Raw genomic sequence first — 22,238 nt, 5'->3', positions numbered from 1 at the left:
TTGATCACTAATTGAGAAAATGCCTTACAGTTGGATCTCATAGAGGCATTTCCTCAACTGAAGCTCCTTTCTCTGTGATAACTCCAGCTGTGTCAAGTTGACACAAAAATAGCCAGTACAGTCAGAGATGGTCTCTCATAGCATACATATCCCATTATGTCATTGTTTTCCAGTTGTCACTAGGGGGGAGTGGAAGCCAAGGGACACATGCTCCTCTTCTCATTGGAAATGAAGTTATGTGGTTGGGTTTAAGCAGGTCTTGCTTGGAGAAGTGGGAATCACTAAGAAGGACAATTCCACTAATGATCAGAAAAGGGAGACGCAGAGTTTGGGAATAAGGCCTCCATTGGAGCACTATTGGGAAGAGTCCACACCATTCATTTCTTTAACACTGTGGTATGAAACTTTGTTCTTGCAAATCTTTTTCTGACTTCATAATCTAAGAAATTTCAAAGAGAAGAACATGCCCAGAGCTTTCTTTACAAACAATTTTGTATGATCAGAGAGCAGTCTTTGGATACTCTGGACCCCAGAAAACAAGTAGAAATACATTTTATTGCTCTGTGGAGTAGAGAGAGAAGAAGGTATGACTAGAGAAATGGGGTCTCCTCCCTGCAAGGCTTCACACTATTTTTTTCATGAGTCCTTGATCTATTAGTGGAAGATACTCCTTTGCCCTTGCATCTAGATCTCTGTTTTGTCTAGAATTTCTACATAAGCCAAGCCACATCATGGGATCATCACTCTGTCTTTTCTTCCATATGTTTATAGATTCAAGTTACTCACTGATTTTTACCAATATTTGTTGAGAACAAATTTTGCCTAATCATTGGCTCTGGCACTAGAGATACTGATGATCAGGTCGTAGTCCCCAAGGATACAAATCTGGAGAGGGGAAACTATAAGAGTGATAGATTAAATGTAGGAGGGCAGGAAATTGTGATATCATGGAAAGGAAGCCATTTTTCTCATTTGAGACCTTGGTGTGGGGTGGAAGGGTGTATCCTCAAGTAAGAAACATAGAGACCCAGAGGCAAGTCCTTCAGGAGGTGAACTGAGGTAAACTAAGGTACCTATGGACTACAATCGGAGTAGAACATCCAGGAAAGGTGGCTGCTGCCATGTTTGGAGAGCTGCACAGTGACAGTCTTAGAGGGCATTCTAAGCCACGATAAAGAAGTTAAATTTATTTTGTCTTAAAATAATGGAGCTTTATGTTTCAGAGTGACATGATTAGATTTGTGCCTTGTGAAATTCATTTATGAATTCAATGTAGATTTACTGAATCATAAGGGAACATTCTAGGGAAAAATTCTAGAGATGATATCATGTAGTAGCTTGCTGAGGTTATATAAATTTTTGGTGGCAGTGGTTTAAACAAGCAGGCTAGAAATGGTGAGAAGTCAGTAAGCAGGGTATTTAATAGGGAGAATGGATAGGATTTATAAATAGGTTTGCTATGAGGAGTAAGGAAGGGAAAGGAATTAAGAAGAGCCATGTGCTTCAAGTGTGAGCCTTTGGGTTGACAGTGCTATAGGCTTGAGAGCCAGGCACCAATTTAGAGAGGGCTTTAGGGTTACAGTGGTGAACACAGGAGGCAGAGCTCACTCACCACACATACACCAAGTGACCTTACAACCAGAGATCCAGGCCTCAAATGGGAAAACTGGCAGAGAAAGGAGTCATGGTTTTCAAGTACGATTGTGATAAATTCCAGCAAGAAAAACAGTGACATGAGAGGGGGGCATGTGAGAGTTCTGGCAGAGATCAAGACTATTTTCTGAAGGAAATAACTTTTGGTACAATGCCTCCAAAGTATATGGAAAGAGTTTGGTGGGAAGCAGATGTAGCCTGGCTGTTACTACATTCAACACACTTAAAACAGCATATACGTGGAATTCTGGGAGCAAAGGACAAGAATGCCAAAGGAGGTTGGTGAGGTAGGAACAAGAGCATGGGAGAGGCCATTTTTAAAGAAGGTTATCACTCCAAATTGAAATTATTTAACCTTGGAGTTGTTTAGTGATTCTTGGGGTCCTGTCAATATTTTTTCTGTTTTTCTAACAAAATACCTCGGACTAGAAGGTTATAAAGAATAGAATTTATATTTGAATAATAATGCTGGGTCTTGGGAAGCCCCAAAGCATGGTGCCTTATGTGATGAGGGCCTTTTAGTTTTATCAAATTGTTGAGAAGAAATGGAATAGCCTTGTTAACACAGATGTTTGTCTTTTTGTGATGGAGACAGTGAGAGTAATGTACCATGAGAGCTCTGCCTCCACAGCCTCCTCAGTCCTAATGATCTTCCCAATGGTCTACTTTCATGTAACTTTAGTAATGGGATTTCCTGCACATGAACTTTGAGGACACCATAGGAGGTCTTCACCACCGATTGAAAAGTTAACTGTTCTCTGTAGAACTTAGGGGGCCATGTGCTATACTTGCAATGTATCTCCTGTTCCCTCGATTTTTCAGGAGAAGGCACATATATGAATGAATGAATGAATGAATGACCTTTAGACAGGTAATGTCAATATGAATGACTCTGTGGGAGTTGTAAAACTCTGCTAACACTCGCACAGTCAGGGTGCCCCCTCCCAACCCCCAGCTGATTCGCTTCTATCCACACCTTCTCTTTCAATGCTAAACCTAGTATGATTCTACAGACAGATTATTTTAAAGTAAGTAGCAATTCTTGTTCACTCCTCTAATTTTCTATGGGGTGCAGAGTCTTCAGCAATAGACTGTTATGAGAAAGGCCTCCCTAGAGAGAAGGCTGACATTTGGAGAGATGGTGTGTCATCTTGTAGAACTATGACTTTTCAGAGAGTAGAGTTTCATAGCCCTGGCCTCCTCCCCCTTTCTCCAGAGTCAGGGGGCTTGCTTGCATTCTTGCTTAGGCCAAAGAAAACTGCTACCATATTGGTAGCAGTGAGTGGCAACAGAAGCCAATGTTTCAGGAAGGGTCAGCTGGCCTTTTCTTCTAACCAACACCATGGATATGATTGTATAGGAATTGCTGAACCAGACTGACTTGGTAGTGATCTACCAGGCCAACCCCCATATATTTCACTTGGTAGTGTTTTTCCCTACCCCATTATTTTCTCACACATCTCAAGCAATACAGGGGGCTTTGCTTCCCTCTAAAGTCATCTTCCAGTTCATGAACCAACAGTGCCAGTGAACAGCACAGAGAAACCCTTTAGGAAAAGTTCATGGAGCTGAATTGGATAGAGTTGAGCTTAGCCATGGATGTTGGCACAGTCAAACCATTTTAAAGACTATGACTGCTTAATATTTAAACAAGCTGTTCACTGTTTAAACTCTGGCATTTTTCTGCCCAATGAGGGAAACTCAACAGAAACAGGTTTACAATCTAGCACTGGTCTTCCATATGGCTGAGTGTGACAAATGATGTCATTTGTCACAGATATGCTGGTCGCCAGCAGAATGATGAATGATTCCAAATGCAGGTTGAAAGCACCAGTTTCTATGTTTTCTTACACTTTCTTAAACATCTTCTGTTCTAAGACCAGCCACCTGCAAATCAACAGATTTATAGACTAGCCGAGAGTGCAGGGTGCGACTCTCGTATGGAGGAGGTCTTCTATGGGATGGGACTTGCTAGTGGAAGTTATGGCATGACTTTTTCTCTGTCCCTCATTACCTCTGAATTTGACATTGCTTTTCAGGAGTGGTCGGAGTGGATACCCTTCAATGAGTCCACTCTCCCCTCAAGAAATATTCCAGTTGGCTTGTATGGACCCAGCGGATGATGGGCAATTCCAGGAACAACAATCTCTGGTGAATGCACGAGTACATGACCTCAGAAGCATTTCCTTGGTCTCCTGATCCCTTTCATCCTATCTTCAGCCCCTTCTTACCTAGTTTCTCATGTTTACTGAGAATGTTTCCTCTTCAGGTTTTAAAAGTGCCAGAGGGCTCTTCTCTCCTGTGGGGACTTATATTTCTTCAGGTCAAACACTTTTAATTTACCAAATTTTGAAGCAAATATAAAAAATCTTGCCTGTGATAGTAAGCTTTAAGACAGTCTGATATAATGAGTAGTATCTATGCATATTGTATACTGTACTACTGAGTGCTGCTTAAGGGAATATGAGAATGTCCCTAGCATCCTTGAGTGAAGCCCACCTCCTCTAATGCTTAGTGTTTGCATCTGCAACAATGACTAGCTGTCTGACAGGATATATGGAAGACTTCACCACTTTTGTTATACGTGGGCTCAGGCAAATTTCTTCCCTTCGGTTATAATTTTACAATGTCACATACATTCCAAAAAGCCCCTAACATCATTTTCCTGACCCCCAAGATAAGTTTTTCATTAGTCTGGATGGTAAAATGCCTGAGAACCCTAAAGTCAAGTTCAGCCTTAGAGAAGAAAGCACCAGTTAAAAATTTTTGGCTTTACTAGTGCAAAAGCAAAAACTGATTGCCAAACTAATCAATTTTGCAATTATTCCTAGCTCGGGAGTCATGAATTCTAAGTTTCCTCCCAGGCCTAATTGGATTGGATAGAACAAGACAAAACCTAGTTTTTGCAAATGTCTATAGAGTCAGCCGGCATTAAGTGAGCTGAGCCTCATTCCTTTAACATTTATTGGTGACCTTTTTCCTCTCCTTTGTCTCATGACCTTATTGCCACTACTATATATCCCAGAACCATGCCAAATGGGTGATGATGATGGTGATGATGATGATTTCATGATAATGATGATGGTGATTTGATGATGATTTGATGATGATTTGATGATGATGATGATGGTGTGTGTTTGTGCGCACATTTGTGTGATAAAGTAGGTTCTCTACAGAGAGGAGTAGCTCAGCTGGGTAATTCTGTCTTCTGTGCTTGCTGAGACAGAGGATCATGCATAGTTGTAATGGAAAGACGGCAAGGTCAGATATCCCTGGAATACTGAACAACCTACCCAAGGATGTTCTTGGTAGAGTTGGTAGAGCTTCTGACAATAATTACCCTCTTCCCTAAACTGATTTAGCACTAAAATCTGGGAACTAGATTGATATGGATAGCTCGATTCTGAAAATTCTTCTCACTACTTTATGCCTTCCCAACCGAGTTGGTAGGTGTGGTAGAGAAAAATCTCAATAATGTGTCTTTTCCCCACTCCCAGGGATGCTTGGCTACCTCATCACTTCTGTGGGTTTCCCCAGGCTGAGACGTAGCACCAGAACTTTTCGGATATGTGTTCATCTTGTCAGTGCCGGTGTCTGTAATTTAATTCAGGTGTCAGCCATGAAACACCCTCACCACTGTCTACTGCCCATCCCTCTGGGTCCCTGCTCCATGTCCTGAGGCGTGGCCATGATTTGTGTATGTGCATATGGAGTGTGTCTCACACCGCCGCTGACACCTGTAGACTTCAATGTCATTGCTGCATCTGTTTGAAGTTGGAATTGTGTGCCACATTATCGCACGCACTACAAATGCTGTGGCCTCCTCAAGCTCACATATCACACAGCCCCGGAAGGTCCTCTTCCCAGCCACACCAGTAGCCATAAAGTTGACCAACCATCCCAGGTTCCCCTTTCTTTGAACACTGACCTACTCATGCACCCATATTTTAGGGTATAAATAGCTAAGTATAAAATGACATTTTTTCCCTTAGAATAATCTCCAGATGTCAAAGATATTTCTTTGATCTCTGTGTGGCTTATGTAAGTAGCTCCAAGATTTATACAATTATACAAGTTGTCTTCATGGTAACTCACATTCTTGAACTAGGGAAATAACACAGGAGTTTCAGAAGCAACATTTTCCTAACTAACCTCAGAGCACTGTGTGGGGGCACATTTTAATACAGTAACATCAGTAACACATATATGACTGGTGAACAATTGGAACGTTATGAGTCCAAATGGCATGTAATCATTATTCTTAAAATGGGGTAATCTACATGTTGACATAATAATACTTGGATCTATTAAGTTAAATAAAAATGTGTAATAGAAATTTTTTATTGATCACATATCTAATCATGAAAGCAGTTTGCATTATATTTATTGTTAGTACATTTCTGACAGAGGTTACCCACTACATTTTTGGATGGCTTTAATTATAAAACTCTTACCTAATAAACTCATAACATATTTTCTCTTAGATAATTAGCAACTTTCTTTCAAATCCTGGTTTCTATGAAACTGATAAAAACGATTCTTCAAAGAATGAACACAGTAATAACACCCATCAGAAGATATATTTCACATATGTAAAGTATCCAATGAGCATAAATGTTTGCTTGATAAGGCTATAAAACCCTGAGGAGGTCTTCCAACAATGGTCTTTACCTCTTCATCCCATTGAGAGACTTCTGTGTGGGATTTCTAGCATCACACATATAAAATTATGCATGTGTGCTCACATAACACACCTACAACTAGGGCCTCATAAATATCAGGCTCCCTTCTTAAAGCCATTTCTACAATGGGGGCTGAACCATCCCCTGGAATTGAGAGGCAACCAGATGGAACCAAGTCCCACAAGCGTGGCTGTGTGTTTATTTCCAGGAGCCAGAGGTTAGTGAATTAAAAAGTGTGCAGTCCTCTAACCATGGCATCTACCTTCCTCCGGACACCCAGGAGCATGCGGGATCTGGGAGGGCATCCTCTATGCCACGTCTGACTATGGATCCCCAGGTAAAACTCAAACACCACACACCTTATGCAGTGACATCCCAGGCTTTATTAGGTGGGTTATGAAATACCTGATATTTTCAGGTAAGCCCTGAACTTTCCTCTATCCCTTAGCTACACACAAGACCTAGCTCATGGACCATCTCTGATAAAGTTTTCTCTATAGTGTGTTTTTAATTAATCTTGCCTTCAAGTGTCTACTCAACAACATAGCATCTCTTTTCCTGCCCTGGGATAAGCATTCTCAGGACCCAACCAACCAAGCAGCAGGCATTTTTCTCTCTGTATTTTCCCATCCTTTTCTCTTTTCCCAGCCTCCTTGGTACATGAGTTATCTGTACACACCGCTCTATGTCAGGACTGTCATATCTAGTGCAGGCCACGCCTCATCTCTTTGTCTGTTTTCTTAGCTTCTTTGTCTGTCTTACATCAAGTTTTGACAGAGACAAGAAGTTTTTGTGGATCTGTTCTAACACCTGTGACAATCCAAAGCACCAGAGTTTGTGGGGGTAGGATGGTGGGGGGAAAGTGATGGCAGGAGGGTGGTACTTCCTTAGTGGTTGAGTTGCAAGCTTGCCTAGGGTAGGAAGCTCTAAGTCAGAGCCTTATCTGCTAAGTAAGAAATGTTTCCCTCAAAATATAGCCTTTTGGATAATTGCTGTCACCTATTTCAAAGTGACCCCCCCCCCCATTTACAGCAGGTCCTGACTGAGCACCTATGGTAGATAGTTCTATGAGGCGTTTACACAGTGCCTGCCCACACTGCACAGGAAGTGGAATCATCTGGTTTTGTTCATAAAAACAAGGAGACAATCCAAGCCACTCTCAGTGATGGTTAGCTTACATAGGACACCTTTTCCTGATTAGCCTCTGCAGCCAAGGTTTCTGCAAGGGGGATTCAAGGGAGGTGACAATTTCCAGGGATTATAGCTCATCATTCCCAAGAGTTTCAGTACCACATCTGGATCTTCAGACTCTTTCAGTGATTAATCCAGACTTTGTATTCCTCTGGGGGGGTTTTCCTTTCTAGGTGGTAACAGACCCTAGCTCTATGCGACGTTCATTTTCTACAATTCGGGATAAGCGTTCAAATTCCTCCTGGTTGGAGGAGTTCTCCATGGAACGCAGCAGTGAAAACACTTACAAGTCACGGCGCAGAAGTTACCACTCCTCCCTGAGGCTGTCAGCACACCGCCTGAATTCTGACTCCGGTGAGAGAGTCATTTTTAGCATCTGTCTGTTTTCCTGGCAACTGATGGACCTAGTCTTCATAAGGATCAGAAGTGACTAGAACATAATTTAGATAAAGTGGAGCATGATTTAGATAAAGGCCGGGGTTTAAGAAAGTGAAGAAAGGCCTGGGTAGATGGTTCATGTGTAAAGAGCTTGCTATGCAAGTGTGAAGACATGGGTTCAAATCCCTAGAACTTACATAAAACTGGAGCACAACAGTACATATCTGTAATCCCAGTGCTCCTCTGACAAGATGGATCCTGCTATTATGGTTTATGCAGCCATTGTCACTAAAGTGATACGGTCTCAAACATGGCAGCACAAAACTAAGACCAAGTCCTCTGACCTCCACATACACACTGTGGCTCACCTGTGCTCGTCCCGCCTATACGCAAACTGATAGACAAATGCTCCAGTCAAAATGCTGCTCTCTCTGAGGTATCATTCGGAAACTGACCCATGCCCTATGTGGTCATCACAAGTGCCAATGCCATTAATCAAGGTTTTCAGTTAGCCTTTTACAAAACAACAGAGATTCCATAGGGATGTCATGGAAGCCATGGCATCCCCAAAAGGCACTGAGCTCTGCCACCAGCTCGTTTTACCCACTGTGTTACCTGGAATTATCCCATGCACTGAGGTTCATTTAAAGCCTTTCTGTTTTACTGGATTTGAAAACTTTAAAAATCACTCATCTCATTCCGCTTACTTCACTAGAGGCAGAAATCAAACTTGAAAACCAGTGATCTTCCCCAAATTGAGAGCCAGGATGTGGCGTCATAAAGACTAGAATGGAGATCCTTCAAGTTAGATCCTTTTTTTTTTTTTTGGTTTTTTTTTTTTTTTTGAGACAGGGTTTCTCTGTGTAGCCCTGGCTGTCCTGGCACTCACTTTGTAAACCAGGCTGGCCTCGAACTCAGAAATCCGCCTGCCTCTGCCTCCCNCACTCACTTTGTAAACCAGGCTGGCCTCGAACTCAGAAATCCGCCTGCCTCTGCCTCCCGAGTGCTGGGATTAAAGGCGTGCGCCACCACGCCCGGCTCAAGTTAGATCCTTCAAGTTAGATGTTCTCACCTTAACATTACATTAGATGTGCTAGCATTTCGTTCATTGAACCCTCCAAATCCCCTTCCCCGTGCCATCTTCTTAAGTCAAGTGCAGGACACAGACAATCCCTGGGCCATCTGGCAGAGATACTGTTTACTGTATCTGGCATAAAGGAAGCAGAGAAAACAGTCTCCACTCGTTGGTACCTGTCTTTTCAGTGGTACCTCGCAGACTCACTTGCTCACTAAAAGTGGAATTTTCTGTCCCATTTCCCTTTTAAGTTGCCTGTTGATCTGCCTGGAGAAGCCAGGGCACTTCAGTCAGTTCAGGAGGCCATGAAATATGAGCTCAATGTGACAACAGTGTCTGGTGGGGACTTCCTCTTCTCATTATGTCCTCACAGGAGAGATATCAGGGACAGGAAGCAAACTATCCCTGGGATACATATTCTAATAGTAAGAGCTTCACCGTCCTAAGCTAGTCTCCTACCAAAGGCTGTACATCCTCTCTCCATTCCATTGGAGGTTAGGATTCAACCCTGAATTCTGAATGAACACAATCAGTTCACAATGGCTCAAATCCCTGGTTAGGGTAGAATCTGTGGCTTGGAGTTCAGTGTCATCAAGCCAGAATGGGCTGATTAACAATAACCAATTGTTATCACCTTTCACAGGTCACAAGTCTGACACTCACCGCTCAGGAGGCAGGGAGAGAGGCCGATCCAAAGAACGAAAGCACCTCCTCTCTCCGGATGTCTCCCGCTGCAATTCTGAGGAGCGAGGGACCCAGGCTGACTGGGAGTCCCCAGAACGTCGCCAGTCCAGGTCACCCAGTGAAGGAAGGTCACAGACCCCCAACAGACAGGTGAATATAGAGAAGTTGAGCCTCTAGCAGGTCAGGGAAAGGTGGAATGCTGTACTAGGAGGGGCTTCCATTGCCTCATGTCAGCCTCTGGGACCTCAGCTCCTGATGTTCACAAGAAATAACCACTGAACACAGAGGCTGGCTGTTCTGTGCTTGCAGATTCAGAAGTGGCAGGAATTCACAAGAAATGAGATCCTCCCAGTCCCCAAGAAAGACAGTATCTGGAAGTCAGTCCATGCCTGTCCTCAGTATCCCGATATACAAATTCAGCTAGACTTAAGAAATAAAGATGGCCTTTCAGCCATAAGGTGTGATTCTCAGTACCAACTGGAATGATAATTCATCTCTAAAGCCAGAATTTGCAAGTTGGACAACTCCACTTTGCTTATGGATTGTGTAGCCCTCTCAGGAGAAGGAGCACATCTCATCTCTCCATCTTTTCCTAATTCCCAGTGTATGCCTAAGAAATAGCTGTGTGGCAGTGTTATTTGTGTTGCCCCTCTTTTCCAGCCCTAACCCTTCTCAAAGTTCCTGGAGTCCAGATGGGAGACACATTTGGTTAGAAATGGTAAGCCAGAAACAAGAGACTGTTAAAGCAATTCTGAGACATAGCAGTAGAGAAATTTACCCAAGGCATAGTGGTTTCCAAATTGTATTGTAGAACAGAGCCAGCCCTGGGGTTTGCTAGCACAGCAAATCCCTGAAACTTTGAAGAATCCAATGAGACTTGCTTAAAAGTCAAACCCAGAATTTCATATCTGAAAGGACCCCACCCCATAAGATTCTTACAGGTGGCTCACAGGTTTCACACACCTTGAGAGAACATTGCTGGAAACCATTTGCCAACACCTGGGCTCAGGTACTACATGGACTAGGCAAGGAAGACAGATAAGGGCAGAGACATGTTGACTGTAGAAGCCAATGACAGCAAACTATCACTAATAGAGGGGCAAGAAAACAGGCTTTAGGTCACCTCAGATACTTACAGTGTACTCTAGTTGGACAACCAGGTGTTGGGGATTAGTTCTAGTGCTTGTCTGAGGGTCCCTGACCCCAGCTGGCTGATTGGTAATAAGAATTGCTGTACAGCCAATGGCTGGGCAGAGAGACGGAGCAGGACTTTTAGACTGTGCAGGTAAGGGACAAAAAAAAAAAAAAAAAAAAAAAAAAAAAGAAGAAGAAGAAGGAAGAGGAGGAGGAAAAGGAGGAGAAGGAGGAGGAGGAGGCTTGAAAAAGACAGAATCACCATGACAGGGAAGCAGAAAGATGAAACTCAAAGGCTCACCGGCATGTAAGAATCTGGGAACATAACTTGTAATAAGGACACATGCTCCACTATATTCATAGCAGCCTTATTTATAATAGCCAGAAGCTGGAAAGAACCCAGATGCCCCTCAACAGAGGATACAGAAAATATGGTACATTTACACAACGGGGTACTACTCAGCTATTAAAAACGATGAATTTATGAAATTCTTAGGCAAATGGATGGATCTGGAGTATATCATCCTGAGTGAGGTAACCCAATCATAAAAGAACACACATGATATGTACTCATTGATAAGTGGATATTTGCCCAGAAACTTAGAATACCAGAGATACAATTTGCAAAACACATGAAACTCAAGAAGAAGGAAGACCAAAGTGTGGGTACTTCATTCCTTCTTAGAATGGGAAACAAAATAACCATGGAAGGAGTTACAGAGACAAAGTTTGGATCTGAGCCTGAAGGAAGGACCATCCAGAGACTGCCCCACCTGGGGATCCATCCCATATACAACCACCAAACCCAGACACTATTGCATATACCAACAAGATTTTGCTGACAGGATCCTCATACAGCTCTCTCTTGTGAGGCTATGTCAGTGCCTGGCAAAAACAGAAGTAGATGCTCACAGTCATCTGTTGGATGGAACACAGGGTCCCCAATAAAGTAGCTAGAGAAAGTACCCAAGGAGCTAAAGGGGTCTGCAGCCCTATAGGAGAAACAACAATATGAACTACCAGTAACCCCAGAGCTCGTGTCTCTATCTGCATATGCAGCAGAGGATAGCCTAGTTAGCCATCAGTGAGAGGAGAGGCCCTTGGTCTTGGGCCCTAGTATCTGGGAATGCTAGGGCCAGGAAGTGGGAGTGAGTGGGTTGGGGAGCAGGGAGAGGAGGAGGGTATAGGGGATTTTCGGAGAAGAAACTAGGAAAGGGGATAGCATTTGAAATGTAAATGACGAAAACATCTAATAAAAAAATCTTAGCCGGGCGTGGTGTGGTTTGCCTTTAATCCCAGCACTCAGGAGGCAGAGGCAGGCAGATTTCTGAGTTCGAGGCCAGCCTAGTCTACAGAGTGAGTTCCAGGACAGCCAGAGTTATACAGAGAAACCTTGTCTCGGAAAACAAAAAACAAAAAACAAATAAAAACAAAAAAACAAAAAACAAAACAAAAACAAACAAAAACAATCTGGGAAAATGGCCCTAGGGGCTACTTCCCCATTTGGATCTGGGATAGCAGAGATGTAATAATAGATTTTAACTCAGGAATACTGGGGGGAGGGGGGGAGTGTTTGCTAGTGGTGGAGAGGTTTAGAAGTGCCCAACCATTGATCTAGTCAAGACATATCAAAATTAATGTGTGTGCGCCTTACATTCTTGAATCCAAAGCTCTTGGGCGGGGTGCCGTGTGTACTCAACCTGCTGTAAGCCAAAGCAGTTTAACAAATTCACCACTACAAAAGGGAAGGAAGAGGAATTTGCTCTTGCTTAGATCTCATTTCCTGAACAGACAGGGATTCTAAGCATCCTTTTAGGGAGCTCTTTGGCCTAGAACCTTCTGATATTCCTGTATGCAGTTTCCATGTCCTGGCTAGCCATCTGGGGGTTTTATTGTCACAGTGGCCGTTTAAAGCACATGCCAGGTCTACCCCAAACCCATAGTGGCTAAACCTGCATCATTAGTTGAACTTGATTTCCAGAGATTTGTTCTGATCTAGATGGCATCTACTTCTCTACTCATTTGATCCCTGAGTCCCTGCAGGGTATGAGTAGCAGAGGAGACTAACTCTCAGGCTACTCCAGACCTCTAGACTCACAGAGCTTTCTACAGAAGGGGTTGGCAATCTCAGGAGGGCCCACTGTGCCTAATCTAATCTGTCATCTTTCTCCCATGATGCAGGGTACTGGTTCCCTAAGTGAGAGCTCCATCCCCTCTATTTCCGACACCAGCACCCCAAGACGAAGCCGTCGCCAGCTCCCACCTGTGCCACCAAAGCCTCGTCCCCTCCTCTCCTACAGCTCCCTGATGAGACACACTGGCGGCATCTCTCCACCTCCTGATGGAAGTGAGGGTGGATCCCCACTGGCCTCTCAAGCTCTGGAGAGCAACAGCGCTTGCCTGACCGAGTCTTCCAACTCCTTGCACCCCCAGCAGGGTCAGCATCCTTCCCCACAGCACTACATCTCCGAGCCCTATCTGGCCCTCCATGAAGACTCCCACGCCTCAGACTGTGGCGAGGAGGAGACACTCACCTTTGAGGCAGCCGTAGCCACTAGCTTGGGCCGATCCAATACCATTGGCTCTGCGCCACCCCTACGGCACAGCTGGCAGATGCCTAATGGGCACTATCGGCGGCGGAGGCGTGGGGGGCCTGGGCCTGGCATGATGTGTGGAGCTGTCAGTGACCTCCTGAGTGACACGGAAGAAGACGATAAGTGCTAGAGGCTGCCATCCCCTCCGATGCATGCTCTTCTCTCACAAGGAGAAAACCAAGACCAAATTGGGAAGCCAGTGCGGCCCGGGGGGGAGGAAGAGGGAGAAGAAAGATGGAGAAAGGACGCCAATGCATCCTCAGAGAAGAGGAAGGAAAAGACAGATGGAAAAACCAGTCGAACCCACCAATTTGGATTATTTCCCTTTGCAACATGGGCACTGCCATAGTCCTGCCTCTTTGCTGGGGAAAAAAGATACAAGAATGTGGGGGGTTTATCCCCATGGGAGAAGGGACGTGAAGGTGGCTTGGCTTCCGTTGCCCCTTCCCACTTTTCTATAAGCTGCGGCAGGATCTGGCTGACCTGTGTCTAAGCTCATTGCCCTGGGCAGCTGAGAAGACTTTCTGGCATCTTAATGAGGGAAGAGTTGAAATTGCAGGAGAAGAATCTCCTCGCCAGCTCTTGCACTTTGGCTGCCCCCGGGGGCAACCGCAGCAGCATCTCATGCATTATCTTGGGGCTTGCTTTCCCCAAAGAGACACATGCTAAATCTGGAGCACTGGATGCTAGTGGGAGATGGGAGGGAGGGAGAGAAGGGCCAGAGTAGAAGGGCCTAAGGTGCTGTGGCAACAGCAGCAAGGGCTGGTCTGGGTGAGAAAAGCCATAGCCCAGCAGCCTGTACCATGAAGGTGAGGGTCAAAGAAACAGAACTGGAGGTGCTGGTGGGTACAGTCCAAGACTCTAACATTTGTAACTCACACAGTAGGTGCTGTGTAGGTAGGCTAGATAAGGAGGTTCTCCGGGGCCCACAAAGGTGCCTGTAGCTCTTGTAAGGGTAATATTAACTCCAATAGCAAGGGCCCCAACCCCAGAAGGGTTCAGCCACAGTATAGGAACTCCACGCAGTTCTCCACCTTGGCTCTTTAGATACTAGTCAGAGGGAACCCCCAACAGTAGGGGTGAGGTAGATGGGGAGACTTAAGGCACTCTAGGCAGACTCAGTTTTCCAACAAACATAAAAGGAACTCAGTGTTGGTGTCAGGGCTGTGACCACAGTGGGCTGGAGGCAGGCAGCAGGCCTCTGTCAGACAGCAAGGCTAATGCTAAGCCAAGCCCAGAAAAGCCAGGTATTAGCAACTACATGTTCTCTGCCACTTCTCCAAATGGACAGGGAACACATATCCAAGGGGGGTCACTTTGTAATGAGTTCTCTAAAGATGAGAAATCCTGGTAGATGGAAATGGCAGTGTTCCCAAAGGGCATCAGCCTGGGGATCCCCTGTGAGGAGAAGTCCTTGAGCCTGAAGCTCATGCAGCTTGGTTTGGGGTTTGGGGAGTCAGTTGGTGAAGATGCTTTAAGATAATTAAGTAACTATACCTCAGTTTTGACCTGAGCTGCTGATTTTAGTAAAATAGGCTTTGATGTGGCTCCCACTATCTCTGAATATTCCCTGGGCCAGGCCTGGGTTCCATCCCTCCCCAGAGTGAAGGATGGGTAGAAGACAACCTCGGGCCACTGAGTCATTCCTAATCCCCCAAACCAGAAACACCAAGGGAACTTAGGACCCTTCCTCAGCACTTCCATCAATAACACAGTCAAAAGTTCCATTCTGTGGAATGCATCCCCCCTCCCTTAAGCTTCTCTCTAGTATCATCAGAGTGGGTGAACAGGAGCAGGGTGCAGGGTGTTGGGCAGGACTGCCCTCTCTGGCCTCTGCACAGGACCCTCTCCAGTGAGACTGGAGGCCAACACACTGAAAGCTCAGTGGATCGAGTCTTTATCCTCTTCCAGACTAGGCAGAGTCTTTTGGGACTCTTGTGTAGGAGCAGCATTTCTTAGAAGAAAATTCTCTTTTCATATGACATTTCCTTTCTATTCTTCTGTCCCATTCTTTCTAACCCTGGGCTGACACCACAGCAGCAGCAGTTCTGAAAAGCCAAGTTCATCCACGTGGCCACAGCCATCTGCCACAGTCTGCCTTCTCTTTTGAGTATTGATGGAGCTTTCATGAACCATGGTCAGCCCCAAACCAAAGTCGTCCCATGACAGGTGACCAGCGAGGCCAACCTAAGGCCTACCAACCCTCAGATCCTCCCCTTCCACCTCCATTGTCCTCTCCCTGTATGCTCAGGGGCAGATAAGAATACAAGCATGATCCTAAGGGACATATGTGATTGTTACATAAGACAGATGCTGGGACTTGTGTTGTTTTTAAGGTTTTCTCTGCTCAGCCTCATTCCATGCCAAAGTGCTGATGCTATAGGCCTCTTTGTGTGCACAAAATTGCTTTCCACGATATTGGACATGCAACTTTGCTTAGGGGAAGTCTGCAACAGGATGGCCATTCTGAGCCAGCAAACCTGTTGGATGGTGGTTTGTGAAAGTCAATTGCAGAGATATAGCACTACCATTCCTATAATTGGAGAAATGTGGGCTGGCAGCACAATGACCAGATATGGAATTCACCTGCAATGGATAGTATCAGTAAATGCACACACATGCACGCACGTGCACACACACAAACAGCATTGTAAAGATATCAAGTATTATAGCTGTGGTCAATTAACTGATCACATAGTTTATTTTTTAGCACTGGTGACCTTATAAACATTTCTTTGTTCAACTTACCCTGGGTTTCTTTTATCTTGGACAACACTTACCCTTCATTAAGACCAGAACATAGAAGAATTTTTATTAAGCCACAAACACATTATTATAATAATCTCCAGTTTCCTACTGCCTCCTAATAAACTTGAATGCCAACCTTCCTTGTAGCTAACCGGGGCTTTCCCTCCTAGCTATCAGAGCCTGCATCTTTCTCTTTAAAGGGAAGCTGCTTTCTCAAAGCCCATGTTTCTCCTTGCATCTTCCGGTACATAGCACGACTCTTTGGGTGTGGAAAGTCTTCTTGCAGAATTCTTTAGTCAGATATCTCATTACCCTGGCAAAAACATTTGGTCCTCATCACCTCAAAACAAGAGAGCGGAGAAGAGGGGGCATGACAAGCAGAAGCCAGGCAGGGAGGTGGTATGACTGTGCTTGTGTTTGGGCATGCCTTTTCTCTTAAGGTTCCAGACAGCTTTTCATGTCCCTACCTTCATATCTGTAGGAGGGTACAACAGCCTTCAAAGGGACAGGAGGTTCAAGCCAATGTGCCCTGTGTGTCAGGAAAAACACATGCCCATGAAGGAATGATACCCTCTAGTACCACCAGGCTCCACATGAGCCATGCTGATAGGTTCCAAGGGGAGGGAGTTATACCAAACCTGAGGATTCTAATTTAACTGAAGTTTTCACTTCTGGTTCCAGCTTGTTCCAGATGTTCTGAACATTTCTCTCCCTTCACTCTGAGGCCCCACAAAGAATACCCCATATCCCAGCCTTTAGTCAGCCTCTCCCTCTCCCACCTACGTCCATTCCCCCACCACCACAGATTCTTTGTGAGAACTGCAGTGCTCCTGGGTCTTCCAGTCTAGTCTTTGTTTTGCTGCATGTTAGCACACCCCGAGATGGTTACATCCAAGTGTGTGTGATGCAGTAACTGCTTCTGCCATGCTGTTAGGAAATGGTTCCTGCTCATGAAGCATTGTCCTGAAGCCTACCGGGTGAGCTTCACAAGACCATTTCAAGTGAACTGTAAAAGAGTGTACGCAGGTCTATGTTCCTAATAGAGGCTCACTACAGAGAGATTAGGTCTCTTTGGTGTAGCGGAACAAATTTTTTAAGTAATTTCGATTTATTTTTAAACATGAATATTTTTGTTACATTTCTTTCTGAAGCCTGTAATGTCTGTTTCATTTTTTTTTTTTTGATAGAATTTCTAGGTAGGTAGAGCAGGGAGTTGGGGACTTTGTTTCTCGGCTCAGTTATAACAATGGCAAAGTTGAAGTTCTATGTAAAGGAAAGGTGGACAGTGGGAGGGAATCAGGTTGTCTCCTGATGTGCAGAGATTTTTCTGAGGCTTGAAAGAACTTTCACTGCAGTTATCCCTATAACAGGGTCATGTCTGTCATGTTTTGAAACAATTTTCCCAAGGCTTGAAGCTACTGAGGCAAAGCAGCCCATTCCTTGGGAAGGATTCCCTGTCCCACCCAGCCTGGATGTGTCCTTCCCTCCTGGCCCCCCAGAGTGTCACATACTCCAAGAGAAGTGGGAATACTTTATGAAGCAGGTAGAAGAGGGTCAACTGACCCCATGTAGGTGACCAGTCACAGCGTGATGATTAACACCAGACAAGAACCCCTAAGGAATCTGATGCAGTTCAGATGAGTTGTCTTTAAATATCTCTACATGGAGAATCTTCTCTTAACAAAAGCTAAAGAAAATTAACTTAGGGGCTATGACCCAACTCTTTCATGAATGTGATCAGAGGCAGCCCTGTTAAGTGCTGTCTGTACCAGTAAGTAGCCTTTTGCAGTGTTTCCTCTCTGAACCACCCAGAACATCCTAGTCAGGTCTGTCCCAAACAGCAGCAGCTGATACCTTCTCCATTGGCCAAAGACTGCTAGGGTGTTTTGTCAGCTCTACACCCATAGTACACAGATGTACTACATGAGGGGGAAAGGTATGGAAAAAAAATAATCCTATTTGCTTTCTGGCAGCCATCTTTTCCTTTCCGTGAATCTTTTTGGTGTTTTGGGGTTTTCCCCCTTAATTAATTTCATCTGTGTGGTGTGTATTCCAGAGAAGTCACATGACACCAAAACAACAAACTCACAAATTGGTCCAACCTACCCCAAGTGTCTAGAAAGCATCTCTGAATAGAGTTCAAGTTAGCTCATTTAATGGGGGCTCCCAGCAAAGTCTAATATGATTCCTGGTAAGGTCTGGGCCCTTGCTTCTATTTTTAATAGGTTTCTTTCTGCCCATACACTTCTATCATGCTATGTACTGGAAGGTTAGTGTCTTAACCTTCTAGATGCAAAAAGAGACTTTATAATAAGCCATGCTACTACTATGTAAATACATTCTTGGGTTTCAAGTTCTTGTTTATCTAGTTTTGGAAGAGTTGGAGAGACAATATAGAAGTATTGAGATTAATGTTTATTTTTATCAGTTTGGTAGTTTTTGTTCGATTGATTATTCCAAGTATTTTGGAACAGGCCCAATCTAGGACAGCCAAGAAGGATAAATCTGTGTTCTACAGTATTCCGAATTTGCTTCTTTTCTAAGATTAATTTCTGTCAAATTAGTGCTATGATAATTGAGTCAAAAACCTGAAGTTACTGTCTCCTCCCATCCCTGTCCCCACCCCACCCTTCTGTCTAGTTAAGTGGCCTTGGACCCTTGTCTCCCCTTGCCTCTCCTCTTTCAAAGGTCTGAAAATATAACTTAGATTTATGGAAAAAAAGAAAACCTGCCTTCCCCAGCAAATCAGTCAAAGTCAAGGAAATTATAAGATACAGAATTATTTCAGAACAACCCTTAGCCAATACATAATACAGAATGTATTTTTCAGTAAGAAGCCAAGTTTAAACAATATAGCAATGTGACAAATGAACATCATAGGAAGAGATAGTGAGTACTATCCAGGCTTCACAACTCATCTGTGCCTTCAGTAAGGATATTGCATGTATTTCCTTTCCCTAGTTAGGGAAATTGAAATTCTGATGATGCTTGACTAGTTCATGTGTGTGCCGAGGGCTTGTGAGTTAATAATTATAAAGCACGTGTCTCCACGAGTCAAGTTGGAAAAACTTTCACTCACTATATCCCTCCCATCAAGGACTTGGGAACTTCTTGGCATTTCTTCTAAGCATTGGATTTTTTTAAGGACACCTCCATCTTAATGGGACTGAGGCTAAGTTTGCTTTACTCCTGCTTTCTACATCTCATATTTTCTTCTCACGTTAGCACTCTTTTTCTTTTCTTAATCCATGCTGTTTTCATTAATCAGAAAAGATGAATTCCTCCAACAAACTTCCTACTACCATCTTCTCTTTGTAGACACTTAAGTCAGAGAGTGAATAACCAGAAACTAACACAGAAGACAATTACCTAGCCTGGGTTAGAAATGTGAGTGAATTTTATTTTAATTTTTTTTCCTACAAGTTTTCTAGAGATAAAAATAGGTTGCTCTCTATATTCTGAAAGGAGATGTTTCAACTCGGATTGCATAGTTGCACCACTTCCTCTTTGGTTCTCAGAGATGATATCCCCTAAACTAAAAAGGAAGCCATCATCCTCATCTGCCGTATCTGACTTGGACCTGATTTGACGACGCAGCTGTTTTCTTTGCATCATTCTTATTTCTTATAGATGATAGTCTATATTGCCCAAGAGCTGATGCTTTAAAGCAATTCTATCAAGGGTATTTATGAGATGAACAAGGAAAACATTTAAATGTGTCAAGTGCCATTAATCCATTTTTAAAATAACGGTAATATGAAATGAGGGCTAAATAGTGTAATCTAACTGCCAATTAAAGTACACAGTAGTTCTGGTCTTAGTTGCCTTTGATATGAAGTTATAGGCCATTAAGCAGATCCCCGTGGGTTTAGTAAAAACATAGGCATAGTGTTTTAATGGCTACAATAGGGGTGTACATTTAGACCACAGGTTGAACTTTAATCAGTGTTTTTCTATCCTGGTGTTTTGTGAACAATCCAAAATTTCTACAAAGCTACCCTAAGTGCTGCAATTGTAGAGGAACTTCCCTCTTGGTGGCATTAGAATGCTGTCCAAGGCCACTCAGGCTGAATCCAAGATTTAGAATTCACCCAGAAAACCACCAATGGAGAAACACTTAATGCACCAAGTATGTTTGACATTCTGTACTGGGGACAAGTGAGTATGGAGAAAGAGAGACACTAGTGAACAAAGACAAAGTTGACATGGGAGATATAAAAAGCCCCAGAAGAGGACAGGCTTAAAGATGGTTGACTTTGGATTCTACTTCTTGCTTAGATTTGGGGTAAATGCTTTAGCATGATATTGGATTCAGAGGGGTTGCTTTTGGTAAACTGATTTGAATCCCCCCAAAATTAGTGGGTCAATGAACATCCTTTCCAGACCTGACAGATGGAGGAGACAAAAAGCAGCCCAAAGAATCTATGACTTCAGAAACTCGTATAGTAAGCCAATATTGCAGAGGGCACCGTACCCTTCTTAGCAGCCTTTGTGCCATAGGAGGGGGAAAGAGCCCATGTAGGGGACAGGAGGTTTTTTTGTCAGGAATAAATTTCAAATGGTAAGGTGCACTGGTACTAACCTCAAAGGCCAACATTGTGGGAAACTGATGACTGGTATCTAGCTCATCCCCTCCATCCTTTGGGACCCAAGGAGAGGCCTTGATTTCATCTTAGAAAATGAACATGGGATGGGATCAAGAGGGAAATTGGGTGCTCTGCCTCAGGTTGTCAAAAATGCTGCCACCCACATTATCAAACATGTGAGTCAAGCCCATGAGACGCCCCCTTAAGGGCAGCATCCACTGGGGTGTATCAGCCTGACACTCCTGCAGTAGTCATAGGTGATTGAATGGCAGCCAATGCTGGCCCACCCAGAGTATTGGTGCATCTCGCCTAACACCGGAGTTCAGCAGTGCATGTTGGTCAGGTGGATATCCTGTAACATAAATGCTCGTTTGGATCCAAAAGGAAAACCATTAAAAATAAAAGGAAGATGAACAACTTTATTGCTGGGGGGGTGGGTCAAGGAAAAGTAAAATAAAACCTTGTTGTAAAGAATCAATTGGCCTGGTTCCCCTTGCTTCTCTTGTCTTTGTCTCTGCTGATGAAGTAGTTACGGGCTTTGGTAGGTGGATCAGCAGCAGGTTCAGTAATCAAGACAAGTCAGGGTCAGTTTAGCCCAGTTGTGAATACTTCTAGATATTCTCAAAGTTCCCAGGACATGATGGTCTTTAAAGGTTTTCTTCCTATTAAAAATGACCCTTTTCATGGAAGAAAAGAAATGAATTGCCCTAAAACTGGTTTCTCAAAAAAAATTAAAAATTTAAAAACAAACAAAAACGAGTTTCTAGCCAAGGGAATACAGTCTATCAGGAGAAGAGATTAGCAGCAGACAGCCACTATATGGAACCATGGACCTTGTAATTAAAAAACTCTAAGGAGCCTCCATTCTGAAGGAGGGAGATGACTGAAGAACTCCTCCTACCGTGCTGCCAGCCTTGGAAGGAAGCTGACTCCTCCTCAAGGCTCTGAGGAGATGCTCTCTCTCATCTCTCAGCCTACCTGGCTTTTTACTCAGGTGTAGTAGTTTTCTGAGTGAATGGAGGAAAAGCCACGCCTTATATCCATGGGCCCCTTTGACTCTCCATTCTAGGCAAAGCCATCTGTGTCATCCCCTGGGGTACCATCTTTTTCTCCAATTCTAAATATATTATTTAAGTTGCAATACTTCTAAATTTTGGTTAGATAGAAGTCAGCATTTCAGGATATATTTCTGTATTTTGGTTAAAGACCTTCTTTTAAGAATTAAGATACTAGATTTCATTAGGTAAGACTTTTTTTTTTGCTTAGGGTTGAACCTTTCAAAAATGTGGTATGCAGCCATCCATCTCAAGTTCTGAAGGCTGGGTGGAAAGTTTATACATCCATAAAAAACTTCTTAGGTTTTTTTCTAAATCATATTGTTCTGGTGATTCAATCATGGTTTGATTGGAAACAAATTTGACAACTGCTACATCAAAGTGGTATGGCATGGCACAATATTTTCTTCAACAAAAGGAGATTTATGAAGTTACCTGAATTGGTTTTTTTTTCAGAA

The 22,238-nt window shown here is 43.7% G+C and overlaps 1 protein-coding gene across 9 annotated transcripts in view; it reads left to right on the top strand.

Moving 5' to 3' along the window:
• Nucleotides 1-21,157, top strand: part of Cacna1e (calcium voltage-gated channel subunit alpha1 E) — a 486,129-nt gene extending 464,972 nt beyond the window's left edge. For 6 of the 9 annotated variants that reach the window (XM_029476855.1, XM_029476841.1, XM_029476834.1 and 3 more), the window contains 5 exons: nucleotides 3,693-3,804; nucleotides 6,544-6,672; nucleotides 7,700-7,880; nucleotides 9,623-9,813; nucleotides 12,979-21,157. In XM_029476855.1, the coding sequence (XP_029332715.1) occupies nucleotides 3,693-3,804; nucleotides 6,544-6,672; nucleotides 7,700-7,880; nucleotides 9,623-9,813; nucleotides 12,979-13,521 (1,156 nt within the window). In that variant the 3' untranslated portion in view covers nucleotides 13,522-21,157. The remainder of the gene's footprint in view (nucleotides 1-3,692; nucleotides 3,805-6,543; nucleotides 6,673-7,699; nucleotides 7,881-9,622; nucleotides 9,814-12,978) is intronic. The other 3 variants (XM_029476850.1, XM_021159517.2, XM_029476846.1) reach the window with 1 other exon arrangement.
• Nucleotides 21,158-22,238: the final 1,081 nt, after the last annotated feature.

Source organism: Mus caroli, chromosome 1 (genome assembly GCF_900094665.2).
Source record: "Mus caroli chromosome 1, CAROLI_EIJ_v1.1, whole genome shotgun sequence".
In the NCBI taxonomy this organism is placed as follows: Eukaryota; Metazoa; Chordata; class Mammalia; order Rodentia; family Muridae; genus Mus; species Mus caroli.
This window is presented reverse-complemented; position numbering and strand designations above follow the sequence as displayed.